This window comes from Lycium barbarum, chromosome 8 (assembly GCF_019175385.1).
Source record: "Lycium barbarum isolate Lr01 chromosome 8, ASM1917538v2, whole genome shotgun sequence".
NCBI lineage: Eukaryota > Viridiplantae > Streptophyta > Magnoliopsida > Solanales > Solanaceae > Lycium > Lycium barbarum.
In genome coordinates this window covers 110,161,816-110,181,281 of record NC_083344.1, presented here as the reverse complement: position 1 = coordinate 110,181,281, position 19,466 = coordinate 110,161,816, and the positions used below count along the sequence as shown (strand labels likewise).

Here is a 19,466-nt window from a genome sequence, read left to right as displayed (position 1 = left end):
GGCAAAAGTCTTCTATTACCTGAGGAATGGAAAAAGAGTAGCCGATTGTAAAAGGGTATGTATAGACCAAGGAATAACCTAGGACATGGTGGTTGATACTTGCCCCACAACTGACTGGAATGAAGTCAATATCAGCACCCAAGTTGCAGTCACTTCGAACCTTAGGGATGGTGGCAACGTCGACGAACGATTCAAAACTTTCAACGAATTCAAGATGGTTTGAAACCTTCTAATGACTTTGATACTTGAGACCAGCAGGGATAATATCAGCAACATGAAACCCAAGCTCTTCACCAAGGTTGGAGGCTGCCTTTGGCGACGATGGTGAAGAATGGGACGGTGACGAAGGATTAGCAGAAGTTTGAGTTAACAGAGGAATAAAAGACATTGTTGACAAAGATTTTGGAAGAAAGGGGTTTCAAAAGTTCAACAGAAGGTTTTTCTCTTTAGGGTTTTTATTGAGCAAGAAAAATAAATGCATGGTAAATATGGAGAAAGGGCTTGCCTTTTATAAATAAGGGTTGGAAGTTGAAAAGTTGGGAGTCTTGAGGACACACGTTTTCCAAGAATGATCACTTTAGTAATGTAATAATGAACAATCTGCATTGTGCAGAGTGCATCAACATTGTGCAGGGTGCAGAGCGAATGTCCTTTCATGTGGCAAAGCTGGCCCTTCGGTGTTTCTGCGAAAGGTCGATTTCGTTTTGGTTCAGAACCATTCCCCGGAGTCAAAATTTTCCACCGGTAAATGGAGGGACTATCTGTATACGGATAAAACCGGTGCAAAGTTCCTTGAAGGGTCAGAGTAAAATGTAAAACGCTGACAGATGTGGTGTTGGACTGAGTTTAGTGGTTCGAATTTATTGATGTTCGAAGTGTCATTGTCCGGTTAAACTGAAGAGACATTAGAGACCGAAGAGACGCCGGCCAACTTATGCGAAGAATCCGTAACGAGCCGGATTTCTAGACGCCAGTTACGTCGTCTGTTGCGCAGACGGTTGTGGATGCCGCTTTTAGTTAGAGTTTATTTCGGGCTTTTTAAGGTTTAGGAAAAGGCCCATTCTTGTAACTATAAAAAAAGGGATGAACCCCTCATATAATACCAACTTGATGAATACGCATACATACACTTATTCTTACTTTGTAATATCCATAAAAAAAGTATAAGCTCTTGTAATTGGCTCGGGTTCACTGTTCAACGCATCGGAACCGGACCAATAATCCAGCGAAGATATACACGAATACAGGCTATCATTCTCTTTGTTTCACTTAAACAATTGTTATTTTTAGTTTCCTTACGTTGACAACTAATCAAACCACATATCCTTTAAACCGCGTACAAATTTAATTGTTACTTTTTTAAGGGATAAATACTTAAGGTTTGTGCAATTACTTTATCATAGACCACAACAGTTCTCACAGCAGATAGGTTACAAATAGGAAAATAAAAAAAGGAGATGACACGAAATGAAAGTGAACCTTGTATCTAATTCAACAAAGTTAGTTCAGCAAGTATTAGACTATATATGGAGAAGTTCCCCACCCCACCACCAACGTGAAAAACTCAACTTCTAAGTTGGAGTGGAAAATTAACTAGTAACCTATATAACCAAAAAAAAAAAAAAAAGGAAAATTTTAGAAATATACAAGTTGGTCACTTACATTGCAAAAAAAAGCTCAAAACTTACATTACGAAAAATAGCCCAAAATATATAAACATATACAGACATATACAAACACTTATATCAACATATACCAACATATACAAACCTATATGCAAAGGCAGAGAGAGAGAGAGTGAAAGAGAGAAAAGTTTGGGTCATTTTTTGTAAGAATTAAAAAAATGGGTCAATTTTGATAGCATTGTTGCCCTAATAAATATACAGTGTAATTTTCTCAAAAAAAAATTGGAAAAAGAAAAAAACTTTGAATGTCCAGATGGGTCCTAATTTTATTTTTCATCTAATTGTAATTGTAAAACAATGTACTCCCTCTGTTCACTTTTACTTCCCACTTTTGACTTTTCATACTATTAAGAAATAATCATGAAGTGTATATTTTATCATGATGTTCATATTAATTGGGTTATAATTGTATTGGATTTTAAAAATGATTTGAAATGAGTAATTAATGTTAAGGGTGAAACAGGAAAAATAAATTATTTTTCTCTTGATATGCGAAAGTGGACAAGTAAAAGTGAAAATTAATTTTTGGAATAGTGGACAAGTACAAAGTACTCCCTCCATTCATTTTTACTTATCCAGTATTTCAAAAATATATTTTCACTTTTACTTGTCACTTTTAGCATATAAAAAAAAGACAATATTATTTTTCATATTTTACTTATAGTATTAATTACTCACTTCAAAATATTTTTTAAATATAATAAAAATATGCACCAATTAATATGGATATTTTAGTAAATTATGCACTTTATATATTATTTCTTAAACAGCATAATAAGTCAAAAATAAATAAGTAAAAGTGAGCGGAGGGAGTAGTAATGTGTTTAAATAGGTTACTTGAAAAATTGAACTATCAAAGTCAAAATTTTAATCCTCATCATACTCAAATTCCGCAATCTTTTTAGGACATAGGTAATGCTATATCGGAGGGAACATTATATTTTCATTATATATAAGTACGGTGGGGGTACGAATACAACTATCCCCACTTATACAGTGAGCTTCACAAATTGTATACGTAATGAATGCTTATATCATGAGCTATATAACTTGTACACTTTATCCAATTATTTTTATATCTTACGTAGACATATGTTATAGTACTTAATATTTATTCTCTTCTCATGTATAGACGTATGCACTTCAAATTTAATTTTTCGACACATTTATTTCCTCCGTGCACTTTTATTTGTTCACTTTTGACTTTTCGTGTTCTAGCTGAATATTTATTATCTTCTCATGTATAGACATATGCAGTTCAATTTTAATTCTCCTGCATAAATTTATTTCGTCCATGCACTTTAATATGTTCACTTTTGACTTTTCACATTCTTTAAGAATTAATAAATCTCACGTGGATATATACCATAGTGCTAAATATTTTTTCTCTTATCATGTATACACGTGTACACTTCTATTTTAATTTTCCGACACATATGTATTTCCTTCATGCACTTTTACTTGTTCACTTTTGACTTTTCACGTTTTTGCTGAATATTTATTTTCTTCCCATGAGCTTCACAAATTGTACACGCAATGAATGCTTGTACCATGAGTTATATAACTTGTACATTTTATCCAATTATTTTTATATCCCACGTAAACATATATCATAGTACTTAATATTTATTCCCTTCTCATGTATAGACGTATGCACTTCAAATTTAATTCTCCAACACATTTATTTCCTCCGTGCACTTTTACTTGTTCACTTTTGACTTTCGTGTTCTAGCTGAATATTTATTCTCTTCTCATGTATAGACATATGTCGTTCAATTTTAATTCTCTTACACAAATTTATTTCGTCCGTGCACTTTAATATGTTCACTTTTGACTTTTCACAATCTTTAAGAATTAATAAATCCCACTTCGATATATGTCATAGTACTGAATATTTATTCTCTTCTCTTCTCATGTATACATGGATGCACTTCTATTTTAATCTCCGACACATATTTATTTCCTCCATGCACTTTTACTTGTTTACTTTTGATTTTTCACGTTTTTGCTGAATATTTATTTTCTTCCCATGTTTCTAATATATATAAGTGGCTTGGGGTACGAACACAGCTGCCCAAACCTTTACCAAAAGCTTCACAAATTGTACACGCAATGAATGCTTGTACCATAAGCTATATAACTTGTACACTTTATTCAACTATTTTTTAATCCCACGTGGACAGTTTTAATATGTCATAGTACTTAATATTTATTCCATAGACGTATGCACTTCAATTTTAATTCTCTGACATATTTATTTCCTTCGTGCACTTTTACTTGTTCAATCTTGACTTTTCGCGTTCTTGAAAAATATAATATGTGTGTGTCAAAATTACTTGTTGATTTATAAAATCAAAATAAAATTAACCCTTTCTAATAAATGTTCTTGAAAATAGTATATTGGAGTGAGACTATGACAAATGTCTAAATGGGATAAAAAAAAAAAAGTAGTTGACTAAAGTGTGCAATTTATATAACTTTTGGTATAAATTTGCATTGCTATTGTTCGTTCTCTTTTCACGATTAAAGTATTAAGAAAGAAGAAAAACGGGGATAAAAGTCACTCCCTCTTATCACGTTCTTTAAGAATGAATAAATAAAGTATATATTTTATCATAATATCCATATTTATTGGTGTATAGTCTCAATAGCATTAGAAAATGATTTGAAAATAAGTAATTAATGTGAAGAGCAAAATAAGACGAAAAACTCCTTTCTCTTCATATCTTAATGTAGATAATTGCGTTTATCCTCGTTTTTCTTCTTTGTCAATACTTTACTTATCTTACTCTCCTTTGCATTCTCTGATTATTATTTCTTTACATTTATAAAATGTATTACTTTATATTTTCATTTTAGAATTAAAATTTGGTGATTTACGATATAACATATCACATTTCTAGTATGTCATAGTACTTAATATTTATTTCATAGACGTATGCACTTCAATTTTAATTATCCAACACATTTATTTCCTCATATTTTTTAATTAATTTAATAAAAATATTTTATTAGTTTTGCTTTTAAAAAATCCAATATATACAATAATGGATCTTATGTTTGGATCTGAACAGTTAATTAATTGAGATGGATATCAACTTATCGGTATACATATAAGATATTAAACAATTTACAAGAAAAAAATCTAAAATCAAAATATTAATTTCTCCCACCTTCTTACTAATTTTCTTTTTCACATTAATAAAAAAAATTTATTATCATGATTATAACAAATTTTAAAAGTTACTTATAAAATATAAATTTTAAAGACTAATTAATTAAAGTTAATAAATATGTCGTGCACGGGCACATATGACTAGTCATATCATACGTCTTTGGCATATCATTTGGAAAAAGATAACCTGAGAAACACCTGGCGTGACTCGACATTACTTTGACAAAAAATCCAGCAAGTGGAGTCTCCAGTCTAAAATATTTAAATGAATGTCGAGAAAAGTCTGGAATAACGTTAAGAGCCGCCACTTTTTTAATTCCCTTCCGTTGCACTACGCAGCCTACCCCAAATAAAAATACACCCTCCATTTCAAAATAAATATTTTTTTAGGCCTTTTATTTTATTTCAAAATAAGTGACGCTTTGGGATTTTAAAAAGAAATTAATTTTATTCTTTCAAATTTATCCTTATTTATAATCAAGAATCATTAAATAATTTTTTTTCTAAGCATTAATTAGGGTTAAGTTAGTAAAAACACTCCTAATTTTGTAGGAGTAAGCAATTTCTTAAAGGATGTGCATGAGCTAAAAGAGACACTTATTTTAGAATGGAGGGAGTACTATTCTGCGTCCCAACTTAAATGACTTTTTTTTTTCAATTCAAAGAAGAAGTAAAATTGATACTTTAATGATTACATAAAAAATTGTGATTTATATTAGATCATAATTTTAAAAATTATCGATTATTTTTAACATTCGCGCCAATAAATATCTTCACATAAATTGAGATGTAACTAGTACCACTCTCTCTGTCCCAATTTATGTGACACAATTTAAATATCAAGATTTAAATTTCTCAATGTGCACTCGGAAATAAAATTTTAGAATTTCTAAAAATAACTTCTTTTATATTTAAAAATTACGTAAAAAATACTATAAATCACAGTAATTATTAAATTTAACCTATAAAAAGAGTGTGGTAAATAAAATTCGTTTGATGTTGGAAATTTGAAAGGTGGAACCGTGGAAAGAGTAATTTAATTTTTAAAATTAATATAAAATGAGAGCTAAGAGCCGCCACTTAATAAACGTTACTTTGTCAGCGTATTGTGCTGACTAAAATTCTGGATAAGACAGAGGACTATGAGATTCGCACCTTCATTTATTTAGCATTTTATTTTTGTCACAACCACTAATAGACAATGAATAAGCTATGTCCCCATTGCACTCCTTACCTATAAATACCTTCCACTTTGCCACTTGTTTCCCATCACATTTTACCACAAAATCAAAATGAGGCTTTGTGAATTCACTACTCTCTCCTTACTATTTTCTCTTCTTTTGCTTTCTGCCTCGGCAGAACAATGTGGTTCACAGGCCGGAGGTGCACGTTGTGCCTCGGGACTCTGTTGCAGCAAATTTGGTTGGTGTGGTGACACCGATGCCTACTGTAGTCCGGGGAATTGCCAGAGTCAGTGTCGTTCTGGCCCCTCCCCGAGACCACCTACCCCTGGCCCCAGTGGGGACCTCGGCAGGATCATCTCAAATTCCATGTTTGATCAAATGCTTAAGCATCGCAACGAAAATGCGTGCCAAGGAAAGAATAATTTCTACAGTTACAATGCCTTCATTAGTGCTGCCAGGTCTTTTCCTGGCTTTGGCACCACTGGTGATACCACTGCCCGTAAAAGGGAAATCGCTGCTTTCTTTGCCCAAACCTCTCATGAAACTACTGGTACGTTGATTTAAACTTAGATGTATTCAACTTTTGAATTATAAATTTAAAAAATATATTTGTTGAAATCTTACTAATAATAATTGATTATGTACCCCTTGATATATAGGAGGATGGCCTTCGGCACCTGATGGACCATACGCGTGGGGTTACTGCTTCCTCAGAGAACAAGGCAGTCCTGGTGACTACTGTACACCAAGTGCACAGTGGCCTTGTGCTCCTGGCAGGAAATATTACGGACGAGGCCCCATTCAAATTTCACAGTAAGCACATTCACAATCAATTCACCATATATATGTAGTCATGATGCTAGACGAAAAATTTCTTTCTAGTGCAAATTCTATTCACCAAAAATAAAGGGAGAAAACCGCGGGTTCAAAGTATCAATTGAAACCACAAATCTTTTATGACAAAAGGTGTACATATATTGCAAACATATACTCTCAAAAAATTTCAGATATATAACTTCTATACACTAATTGTGTCAGTTCACCTAAATTACATACCACTGAGAAGTTAAAATGCACTTGTAGCATAAAAATTATTTACCCTGTTAGCTTGGGGATAACGCTAACCATAATGTGGTATCCTAAGTTTTGACTGATTTTGAAAGAAAGAGAAACAAATCTATCATTGTCTACTTTTAGCGTGACGAACTTTTAGTTGTCTAATCAAGTGTACACTTTCAATTTGAATGCAGCAACTACAACTATGGGCCATGTGGAAGAGCCATCGGAGTTGACCTCTTAAACAATCCCGATTTAGTAGCTACAGACCCAGTCATCTCATTCAAATCTGCCATCTGGTTCTGGATGACCCCTCAATCACCAAAGCCTTCATGTCACGATGTCATCACAGGAAGATGGAACCCGTCTGGCGCTGACCGAGCAGCCAATCGCCTCCCTGGATTTGGTGTCCTCACGAACATCATCAATGGTGGCATAGAATGTGGTCATGGCAGTGACAGTAGGGTCCAGGATCGCATTGGGTTTTACAGGAGGTATTGTGGAATTCTTGGAGTTAGCCCTGGTGGCAATCTTGATTGTGGTAACCAGAGGTCTTTTGGCAACGGACTCTTAGTCGATACTATGTAATTTCATAATCTGTTTTGTTGCATTCTCTTGCAATGCAGGGCCCAGCTATAAATAAATTTACTTGTGTGCGCTAATTGTGATTGTAATCTGATGGAACCACGACTTGTAATCGTTTTTCATTTTAATAAACAGAGACTTTGTCAACGATAGTGGATGGTTTTTCTTCTATAGTTCTGAGGGGTGTTACTGAGCATTGTGGTAGCTGGTTTAGTTCGGACAAAATAAATACGCAAAAGTACATAGACAGATACTCAAACTTCGCTTCAACTGTCGGTTTAACACTTAAACTTGCACGGGACTGGATCCCCTCCGGTGATGATCTGCTCAAGTTCCTCCAGTGGTGCCTCAAATTAATGACACGTGGCTCTTCAGCATTTTAATGGACTAGATCTGATTTATTAACCAACACACTTAATCATGGTCAGAATCTTTTCTTACCGTTTCTCTCCTCTTAGAACCTTGACTATCACAGACCAGTTCTTTCCTTTTTTCTTCCAATTATCTCAAGAGAGAAAGAAACAACAGTAGTTTTAACAATCAATGGCTTGTTAGGAATTAATGGGATAATTTCTTAGTCTTCTAAACTTGAAAGCAAATTCTAGTTATGGATGTACTACGATTTCTCCCTGTTTGCCAATGACAATGTAAAATAACTTGCCTTTCCTCGCCCCTGTCCGACCGGCTCCTTTCATCGAATCAAATACAACAGTTGAAATTTTATTGCAGACTTCTAGATCTTAATTTTGATCTGCACCAACGAAGTTGTTGTTTCTGGTTTTAGTTGGTGTTGGATTTTCTTATGTATATTGACACCAAGTGGACGTATCAAAGGATGACACGTGGCGATGGTGACATGTCAGATTTGAGTCGAGGGGCTCCGGGAAAGCATAACGACGCTCCGGAGGAGTAACTTGGCAGCCGCTACCGGAGACAGAAACTACAAAGGGTCCGGAGAAGCATGTCAACTCACGGGTCAAACATCATTCACTGTGCAACCGTTACAAGAAACCCCAAGTCTTCCTCCGATCTTAAATGTGCATTATTGTCATTCATTGTCATAGCATTAAATCCCTTTATTACCTTTTATTACCTTTGGCATTAATATCGATAATGAAGAGGGCATGATTTGTGGATCATGCACCCCATGCTCTATTATAAATAGATATGCTCACCTTATTGTAAGGATCATCTGAAAATATATACAAGAATTACCTTGCTCTTATTTTGCTCTTAGTTCCTAATTATTTTTGTTCAACTAAGCTAAGATCTGATTGTTCGCTTGCCCGGAGGCCGGAGGCTCTTGCTCAAAAGCTTCTCCAAGGCTCAAGCTATTGCTTTGAATTCCTTTAGCTTTCTTTATAATTATCTTGCTTAAATTTACATATTATCTCATTATTCGGTCATACCAATCCACGTGTGCTTGATCACGTACACAAATTCAACTGTAACGATTTTTCGTGTAAACATGTACATTAATAATTCGATTTATATTATGAATCTGATTAATTCTAAAGAATAAACAAAGGCGAATTATCAGCGGAAATGACAAGCTTAGAACTCTCCGATGATTTACTGTGCCAGGCTTGATTGTACTAGATTATTTGTCACAGTGACAGTGAACTACTTTGACTATGGTTAAGTGTTTTGGTTAATAAATCAGATCTGATCCGTTAAAATGTTGCTTCCTTTTAACCCTCAGGGGTTGGCCTGGTGGTAATTGGCTTGAGCCTTGGGGTTTGCTCCCTTTCAAGGTCTCAAGTTCGAAACCCACTGGGTGCAAACAATTTCTGAGGGTCATCGGACTGGGGTAAAACCCTGAATTACTCGTGGTGCACTTGCGGGAAACTCCTTGCCAAGGGCCTGTGCACCCCCGGGATTAGTCGGGGCTCAAAGAGACCCGGACACCCGGTGCTTAATAAAAAAAAAAAAATGTTGAAGAACCACATGTCATTAATTTGAAGCACTACTGGAGGAACTGGACCAGATCATCACTGGAGGGGATCCAGTCCCCACAATGATCAAGTAGACACTTCAACTTAGCATATGAGGTCTGTCTCATGGACACTGAGAGGACATATGTGGTTGTGAGTCCTAATTTCCCGGTGATGTGGCGCTCTAAAAAATCAGCATTTGCATTTATCTTTTTTCTCAAATTCTTAACATTTTCCTGTTTTTCTCTAATATGTGTTGTATTAAAAAAAAAAAAAAACCGAAATGACACTTTTTAAAAGTTCCTTCATCTAGAAATAACTTAAAAGTCACCTTATATGCTACACGGCTACGCCAGAAAGACATTATTAACAACACAACCGTTCACTATAAACTCAAACGACACCTAAATTCTCCGATCAACTAGAAAGCCCAAAAGTCTCTTTGTGTGTTTCTTTTAGTTCTCGTGAATTTATAAATATTCTTGGTTCTTTTTCTTACATTCATTCCTTCAACATTTCTTCTTGTCCTCATCTGATTTTAACTATTGTTGCCATAAATATGTGATTACATGCTGAGTTTGAATATTGTTACTTCCCAATAACATCATCTGGTTATATTGAGTTTAGTATTGTTGTTACTGATGGATTTTAATTAATTTTGTTCTTTATTGTTTAACATATAGGTCACGGGTTTCGAGTTGTGGAAGCAACCACTAATGTGGTTGTCTACATCACACCCCTTATGGTGCGGCCCTTTCCCCGACCCTACTAATGTGGGCTTCCCGGTGCTGCCTTTTTTTTTTTTGACAGATTTTCATGCAGTAGAAGTTTCAAAGGTAAACAGAAATGAGCCATGTTACTGTATGACTTGGCCGGAAGAAATTATGGCTAATATTATGTCAAGACTCTTGAGCGTTTAATAAACCTTTTTCAAATGAGATTGTTTTTTACGGGATTAGGAGGGAATGTAGCAGGCTTATCAAACCAACGGACGCTAACAATGTAAGCATTCTTAGAGCGGAGGGTTGGAGACGAATGTAACATTTTAGTATACGTATACAAATATAAATATAATAAAATTTATGTAAGTTATTTTCATTGTTAATACAAAGATTTTAAGTTATTTTCATTGATAATACAAAGATTTTCTTACACTATCACTATATTTGACCTCTATAAAAGATTATTTTCTATTTTTTCTTATAAAAGATTATTTACAGTTGCATTTTAAGTGACCTTATAGAGTAAATCTTTTTGACATCGTCAATCTACAGAATTTATGTTTATTTATTATGAAATTCCCTTTTTTATAAAGCAATTTAATATTTTCTTTTTAAAATATCTATGTACATCTTTAATTTAAAATCAAATTCCTTTGGCAAAAACTTTTGACCGTCCTGTTCCCTTTACTCCATTTACACACCAAGAGGCTAGGAGTGTTCTCACCGGTTAGAATTTAAAATACATGACATGTTTTGGAATATATATATATATATATATATATATATATAAGGGAAAATAACACTATATGTCAATTATGACAAAATAGTTATCCAATTTAGCCCATCTTTTTTTATTACCCGTTATAGCCACTTTTTCACCCTTCTGTATTTTCCTTCCTCCTTCATCTCCAGCGAGCTACTAGCTCGTCCACTACAAGCCATCACTGTACAACATAAACACCCCTTATACATTATGTATAAACCTCTCTCACGTATAAAAACCTCTTGTATAAGTTTGTATAATATTGTATACTAGTTTTATACATTATTATACATTTTTATACAAGGTTTATACATTGTATACAGTAGGTGTATAAAGTTGTATATTATTGTATAATGTGGTATACCTTCAAAAAGTGTCAATATAGCTGTAATTTAAAAATATGGCTACACAAATGTAATTTTGTATGTGGATTGTACATTACTGAAATTTCCTCAATATATAATTATTACTTGATTATGTTAAATAATATATATATATATTCACTTCATCAAATCATCTAATTATGGTAGATTGCATTGATTTGGTGTAAACACCTAATACAGATGAGTCGTCACACCATTGTCAAGTGATATACAGTCTGACCTCTCTATAACAGCATCTCCATATAACAACACCTCTCTATAATTGCAAAGATTTTTCGAAAACGATTTTTTATGTTATATTTTACTTCTCTATAGTAACATTTTACCTATAATAGCAACAGCCAACTTTGTAACAGCACTCTTTGAAAAATTACCCCCATATAACAGTTATCTTCATTTTTTTGGTAATATAATTGTAGCGGGTCTATTTTTTCCAATTCGTATTTGTACTTGCCTCATTTAAAAAGGAAAGTGTCCCAGGGAAGTACGGTTTTCAATCATACCGGGAAAAAGAAAAAAAATATACTTCTATGTAATGGTACTCTAAATGGACTTGTTTTTAGAGTCGCCACCTAATTTTTAGGAAATTAGGAAAAATCGAGGCGAAAAGGGTTCATTTAAAACAATTATTTTATGATTATTTTAAAAGAAGCCTAATCTACATAGAGTCTAGGTAAGGGTTCTGGTGATCCCCGGGGAAGGTGTTAGGCACTCCGGTATTAAGGATCCGCTCAATTACGGTTTACCTACAGGTTCTAATAATATGTCCATATAGATATAAATTGGTTGTGATAAAAATAGTTTTGTTTTATACTTCCGCAAATAGATATTAGTCATTTATGCAAAAAAATACCGTGTTTCAAGAATCAAAAGTGGTAAAATTTTGCCCAAAATTGGGCGTTTAGGGTGTCGGACTAGAACACTTAGGCTAATACCCGAATGCTCTTAGCCTAAGTAGGACCCTACGTAAGTCCACCCAAAAACGGTTTTGAAAAAAATCGTTAAAGTATAGGAAAATAGTTTTAGGAAAATAGGTTAAGTATATAGTTTATATAGTATTTTATATATATAGTTCATTTTTTATTTCTACCTTTTTTCAAGTTTTATCTTTTAGCCTAAGTCCACCAATCGTAATTAGTCCTATAAATTTGAATATTGTTTCAAATCAGGCCATATGTCATTAGCCCACAAGTTTCACAAATATCCAAATCAGTCCTTAATTTCTCGAAATCGACAGTTTTAGTCCTTCTAATAAAATCAGCCCAAATTTGCATTAACGTCTCAAAGTTTGTAGCAAATTCATTTTTTAGAGACTTTTAAATTATGACAATCCATTAAGGGTTCAATATGCATGGTAATTTGTACAAATAATAATTTGAAGCACATAATTTAAAGGAGATAGGATATTTGGGCTGACCAAGCCCAAAAGAGAAAATGCTTATGCACTTGGGTTCATTGGATCTCATGTATGCTATGTTTTGCTCCGAATTGGGTTGAGTCGATCTAAAAGTGTTGGTGAATCCCGTTGGGGCCCACCAACAGGTTTGAATAGGCAAAGATACAAATGGGTATGCATAATATTAGTGTACATTTACGAATAAGACTAAGTACAAAATTAAGACTACAATAATTATTACAAAAGCCAAAAAATGAATTTACAATTTATTGGGCCTAGCCCACTTAATATTTTGTAACGGTAGACTAGCAAAACAGCCTAAATAAGCCCATAACAATAATGGTAATAAACCACACGTGAGTAAAAGGCCCAAGTGACAAGCCCAGGCCAAAATTTACTAAATATTCAGAGGTAATATACATGATATACCACAGCTATATTACTCAGTTTTCCCCAAATTTTTCTAAGTGTCAAGAGGTGATATACATAATATACTACTGGTATACTACCATTTTTTCAATTTACTAAGTGTCAAGACTCTAATATACAAGATATACTATCAGTGTATCACTTATATATGGAGAGCAAAACCCTTTAAAGCGCATACCCTCTATATACAATTGATATACACCACATATTCAGCTTAAACTTGACTCTAAATACCATATTCAAGTCATGCACAAATCACAGATTCCCCAGAAATCCACACAATTGCAAACATCAAATTTTAGCTACTGCCCAAAGCTTAAACAATCAAACACACAAGCAAAATGCCACTGAGTGGTTCATCAAACACAAGGGGAAGGAAATATCCAACTTTAGGCAATGCAAAGGTAACTCAAGGAAAGACACTAAGTATTTAAGGCTCAGAAGATAACCATGACATGACTAAGAAGAACATAAAGGTTTAACATGAATAAAAAGTCCAACATAGCTTAACTACAACATAAAGAATGGCTAGGACAGGATCAATAAGTTTCTGGGAGGGTAAGATCATCATAAGTGCAAGCATAATCCAACTATAAACATGGCAAATCTCAAATGACAAAAGACTCATATGGAGGCAATTACAAATTCCAACTGGGTATAAACTATGACTAGGATAGGTTCATGGCACTGTCCTAAATTCAAACATCCCCTTAGTACCTGATTGATTCTATTCCCAAAAAGAAACAGTCAAATGGACCAAAACACAGATAGAAATCCAAATATGGTCCTACAGTTCACAACAAAGGCAAAGGGAGCATGATACTATCTTAAGCGTTTTGGCAATTTATTAGTCATGATCCAATTCCAGACAAGCACATAAGGAACAAAAATAGACATGAGGCCCTCTCAAGTTTTTACAAATGAACAACAAAAGAGTATATCATAAAGCAGGCATCTCATCAGTTTTCTTAAAATAACTTTAATCCTAGTTCAGAATTCTTATTCTTAGTCTTTTAGGTGACAATTTTAGACAAGGAAAAGGCAAGTGCAAGCAACACAGACATCACATGTAATTCATCTATTCAACCTCTTAAAGCAAAAAATAGCAAACCCAACAAGGTCTAAAGCTTAATCCACTTCTAGCACTGTTTTGAAAGAGAAATTTATTCAGAGGTCAATCTTCCAAGAAGCCAAACACACAGAAAGAAAGAACAAGAGATTATGCTAATACTAAGTTCTGCTTTTACTTCCTAGGTAACTGGCCAACAAGAGAGGAGCAGACTTATAATCACAAAAAAAAAAAAATACACAATACTCAAGCAAAATCATCCTCCTTCTTTCCTTTTATAGCAGATTCTAGGTAAACATTAGCGATACACACAGGCTCAGAAATAGGCTTAAGACTTCAGAAGATTCAACTAACAATGAGACTTCAAAACCTTAAGTTACCTTTTTTTAAAAGATGTTAAATTTATTAAAGGTAATTCAAAAACTCCAAATGATGAAACAGGGTCAAATCTTACCTTTTAAAACACACAAACTTAATAGATTTCTTAGAGAAAAGATTCAACTTTTTTAACAAAATCAATCTGAAGTTATATCTAGAATCACAACCATATCATACAAATAAGCTAGTAAACTAAATTGTTCCACTATTATCAGACAAAAACCATCCTTACAACATCATGAACATGAATCACAAAAACAAGACTAAACACTTAAACTTCCAATAAAACAGTACCATACAACAAAACTAAGGCCCTAAACAACCTAGCACCATAAAACTAAACCTCAAAAACACCATTCTCTGTATCACATTTTGCTTATAGAATTTAAGAAGAAAACAGCATAACAAACCCTCAATCATGATTCAAAGGCAAACTCTATCACATAACATCAAATTAAACATCAACAACTTACTATCAACTACGCTAGGCAGGAATATATCCAAGTTAGTTAAATAAAGCTTCAAACTCACATTTTTTAAACAACAACGTGGTCATTTAAATTCATATAAAAATTGGAATTGAAAAAGATAGTAGTGTAGGAGTATTACCCTTTTCAAAGGCAACCCAAATATCAAATGGGGAGATTGAATCAAGCCTTCAACAACAAACACTCAAAAACCTTTTTGCAAGCCTTTTTTCTTGATTTTCAAGATGTAATATACTATTTTCGAGTAATTTCTTATGTATTATAGTAGTATATTTGTTATATATATATATATTTTGGTAGTGTAGGTACATATATAGGTATATATGTAGTATATTTTTTGGGTAAACCATCCAAAGACTCAAACCTTAGCAGTAGAGTATTCGTAGCAGCCACTAAAAAATAGATCCCCTTTTTCTACTCCTAGTTTCTATTTATAGCATGGAAATCATCTTAGAGTAAGAAAAATGGAAGATTCTAGGTTTTCAACCAGATTTCCCCCTAAATCCCTAAATCGTCCCCCGATTCAATTTCAAAAATGAATAATGACAAAATAAAATACGACACATCGTACTAGACAGTACTAAATGGCTAATTTTGCACATATTGTACGAGGAATAACAAAAATGGGATCAGATTGTACAACTAGATGAAAAATAGTACGCCAACACACACAAAACATCAAAATCAGACCAACAACAAACAAATAGGACCGTTAAAACCTTATCCAGGCGTACACGCAGCCAAATAATCATCCCACCGTCGAGCAAATCACCACCCCCCCCCCCCCCTTTTCTTGGGTGGTGTGGTAGCACAAGTTGGTTAAAGCCTTTAAGGCTCACCCGTGGCATCCCACACCACAAAAAAAAGGTGGGGAAATACCCGTGGTAGACAGAAAATGGGTGCAAACGCAGTAGAGGGGCAGGGGGGGGGGGGGTAAGTATATCAGTTACCTCCCCATTTTAAAATATAATATACATTTAAAAACATAGTATATAATTTAAAAATTATTTAACACAAAATGCCCTCGTAAAAATAATATTTTGACAGAATAAAAATCGTAACTCATTGTTTTAAAATACGAGCTTCGAAACAAGCCCAATATTGATATACTTTTGAGAAATATTTAAAAATGGAAACAAATGCAGTAAAAATGAGCGGTAGTTTATACGTCGTTTTTAATTAACGATTTTCCCGAGTCGGATGGAGCGGGATATGTATCTTCTTTTCAAATTATGTTTGTGACAGTAAATAACTCGTCATTTCTTGTAATTTTTAATTTTTTATAAAAAATAATAATTAAACGTCAATTTTTGCAATTTTCTCGGGATTTTTAAATTTTAAATTTTAAAGGTGCATCCTTGATCCGTCTTTGACATGAGAATTTTGGAAATTAAAATACACGTCTCATGCCGTAGAAATTAGGTGTCAACAATAATAATTAACCATCTTTATAAAACTAGAATATCTATGATTACCAATAATAAGTGTAGACATTTTGACCAAATATTTGATCTTTTAGTACACTATTTATGACAAAGAATATTATATGAATATATAATTTTCATCATTTAAATATTTTCCTCGCTATACAAAGTGTGATTAAACTTGAATTTGACAATTAAAAATGAAAAATTAGATTTTATGTATCTTTTTTGCTTATAACGGCGAAATATTATTTAAATGTCAATGCTGTTATATGTGTTTAACAACCAAAAAATTTCGGATCCAACGATGCTGTTATAGAGAGGTTTCACTGTACTAGCAACTTAGACCAGCATTTATATTTATTTTTATTCGCTTTTGCTTAATTTTTTTACAATTAGTTACTTATAGTCGAATTAGGCATTTTAATTAATTAATGTAATAATGAGTTTTAAACAAGAAAAGAGAAAGAGAGGTTCTTTAATCATATAAAACTGTATTTTTATCTATCTTTTCTGCCAAATTTCTGCTTTTTATTCTATTATCCTATTTATCTGTTGTTTTTAAAATTCTAACAGTTGTTTCTTAAAAATAAAAAAGTCACGTTCTTTAATTTCTTCACCTTTCTCCCATATGCCAACAATTTCAAAGGCATCTAACGTTCCCGAAGCAATCAATTTCTCCCCATTAATAATTACTCTCATTAGCGTAGCTTTGTCACTACAAAATATTTTGTGATGACAATTGTTCAAAAGTGGGTCGGTCCATCGTTTATTTTGATGATTTCTCTGTAAAGGCTTCAGCAACACAATTAACGAGGTTATACACTGTTTTTTCCTTTCTTCACTGATCGTTTGTATCTTCTTTTTGTAATTCATATTATCAAACTGTTAGCATACCCAAATCTCTAATTTTTTCCAACTTGAAACTTAAATTTGATAAAAGATTTCTCACATCTTGAGGGGTTCTTTGGAACCAAGCAGAAACAACGCTGAACGCTCCCTCTGATTAAATTGATTTTCTGGGAATTTTGTTAAAGTTTCTCACTAGAAACCAATGCCTTCATCATAAGAGCTTAATCGTGCATAGTCAAAATTCTAATTATATTATGTTCATGTAATTAATTAACTAAATACATAGAAAGTATTTTGATTTGCCTCTTATATAACATCACTTTTTCTCTCTACAAAGAGGAAATGAAACAAAAAACATATGCGTCTAAAGAGACTTTTTAGTATGAATTTGAAGCACCTATAAATATATAATGCAAGTTACCCATTATTTGTCCATTTATTAAAAAATATAATTAAGAATTAATAATTTATCAAATTTCTATCAAAGAAATTAACTAATGAGAGATACTTATAATTCTGTATTTGCCTAATCTTATTGCCTGATTAATATTATTTATGAACAACATTTAAATAAGAAATAAAATGAGGAAGCTTACCTATATAATTTTTCCCTTTAAAATAATGTTTAACTTCTCCCCCCAATTGAGACAATTGTTCTTCGAAAACTTTACAAAACTATACAAAGGTAGAGGCATGCAGTGCTTTCACTATTTGGATTTGATTTTTGTTTTATTTTTTTCATATATGTATTTTCCCTTATACTTTTTACTTTTTATTTTTGCTTACGCAAGTCTTAGATTATTTCTTTGTTAAAATATTTTTAGCACTACAAAAGTTTTATCTCTTCTATACGCCAAACAAATTTTAAAAAGTAAAAAACTAAAAGACAGCGCACCCGCGGGTTAATTAACTACTTAGAACTATAAATCTAAGGAAAGAGTAAGGATCATTCCCCATATGTCCTTCAGTTCATTATTGAACGTGAAAATCAAATTAGACATGCATCTAAATGTCGTCTTCCATTCCCATGGACTATATTCGTCATTAAATATTAGTAAAAACTGTTCAGAGTCCTCTATCTTTGTTTAAGCAGAGGTGTTGAGAAGGGACATTTAGTTTATGAAATTTATAAGGAATCAAATCTGACATCCAACTTATTTGTGCTACAGATTATTGAGTATTCATGACATATCTGATCTTTGGGTATTTCTTGCTATCCATGAATTCTGCACCAACACTGATAATCACGTGCTCTTCTGAACTGTGGTGATTAAAAATTAATGAACTGTAGATCTTTGATCTCTTCTTAAATGCCATCACTACTTGTTTTGTTCTTTGGATGGATCACCTCTCATCAATGTATTTAGTATTACTAAGTAAAAATTTTGCAAGGGCTAATGTCCTTATTAAGTTCTGATGTCATTTTCTATATCTTGTATAGTCTGAGAGTCTTCTTAGTATCAGGTAATCTGAGGAATATTTGTCTTTAGATAATTTGGTGGGATTACTAAAACAATAAGCACGACTGGAACAACAATAATTAAATTCTTATGGTGTAGACATGCAGATATATATTCACATAATATTTCAGGCAAATACATCTGTAATTTCTTTAGCGAAATTGGTGCTGTTACATAGAATTGATTTCTTATTGCACAAACTGGCTACAATCGTCGCCATTATTAATCAGATGCCTTCACAAACTTGCTATGTATTCCACTTCTCCTAAAAGGTTCTCTTCTTCATCATCAGAATCAATTTTGAATGTTTCTCTAATCAACTACTAGATGCAGTTTGTTTTTCAGAATTATTTGGGTTAACTTCCAATTAATTCCTTATATCAGCACATGGCATATACGATTTGCTCATTGTTAGTCCATAATTCAAGCTGATAACTTAATCTTTCCTTCATATTGTGAAAGATTATGTCTTTAGAAAATAAG

At 33.0% G+C, this 19,466-nt stretch overlaps 1 protein-coding gene across 1 annotated transcript; it reads left to right on the top strand.

Moving 5' to 3' along the window:
- The first annotated feature begins 6,113 nt into the window (after positions 1-6,113).
- LOC132606673 (endochitinase 1) lies at positions 6,114-7,832 on the top strand. The gene is made up of 3 exons (XM_060320267.1): positions 6,114-6,594; positions 6,704-6,857; positions 7,295-7,832. Exons 1-3 carry the CDS (start codon positions 6,153-6,155, stop codon positions 7,686-7,688), a joined length of 990 nt encoding a protein of 329 aa, XP_060176250.1. The 5' UTR covers positions 6,114-6,152; the 3' UTR covers positions 7,689-7,832.
- The last annotated feature ends 11,634 nt before the right edge of the window (positions 7,833-19,466 follow it).

Coding starts and splice junctions, on each gene's coding strand:
- LOC132606673 (XM_060320267.1), top strand. CDS start 6,153: ATGAGGCTTTGTGAATTCACTACTCTCTCCTTACTATTTTCTCTTCTT. Junction 6,595..6,703: donor AACCTCTCATGAAACTACTG/GTACGTTGATTT, acceptor CTTGATATATAG/GAGGATGGCCTTCGGCACCT. Junction 6,858..7,294: donor GGCCCCATTCAAATTTCACA/GTAAGCACATTC, acceptor ATTTGAATGCAG/CAACTACAACTATGGGCCAT.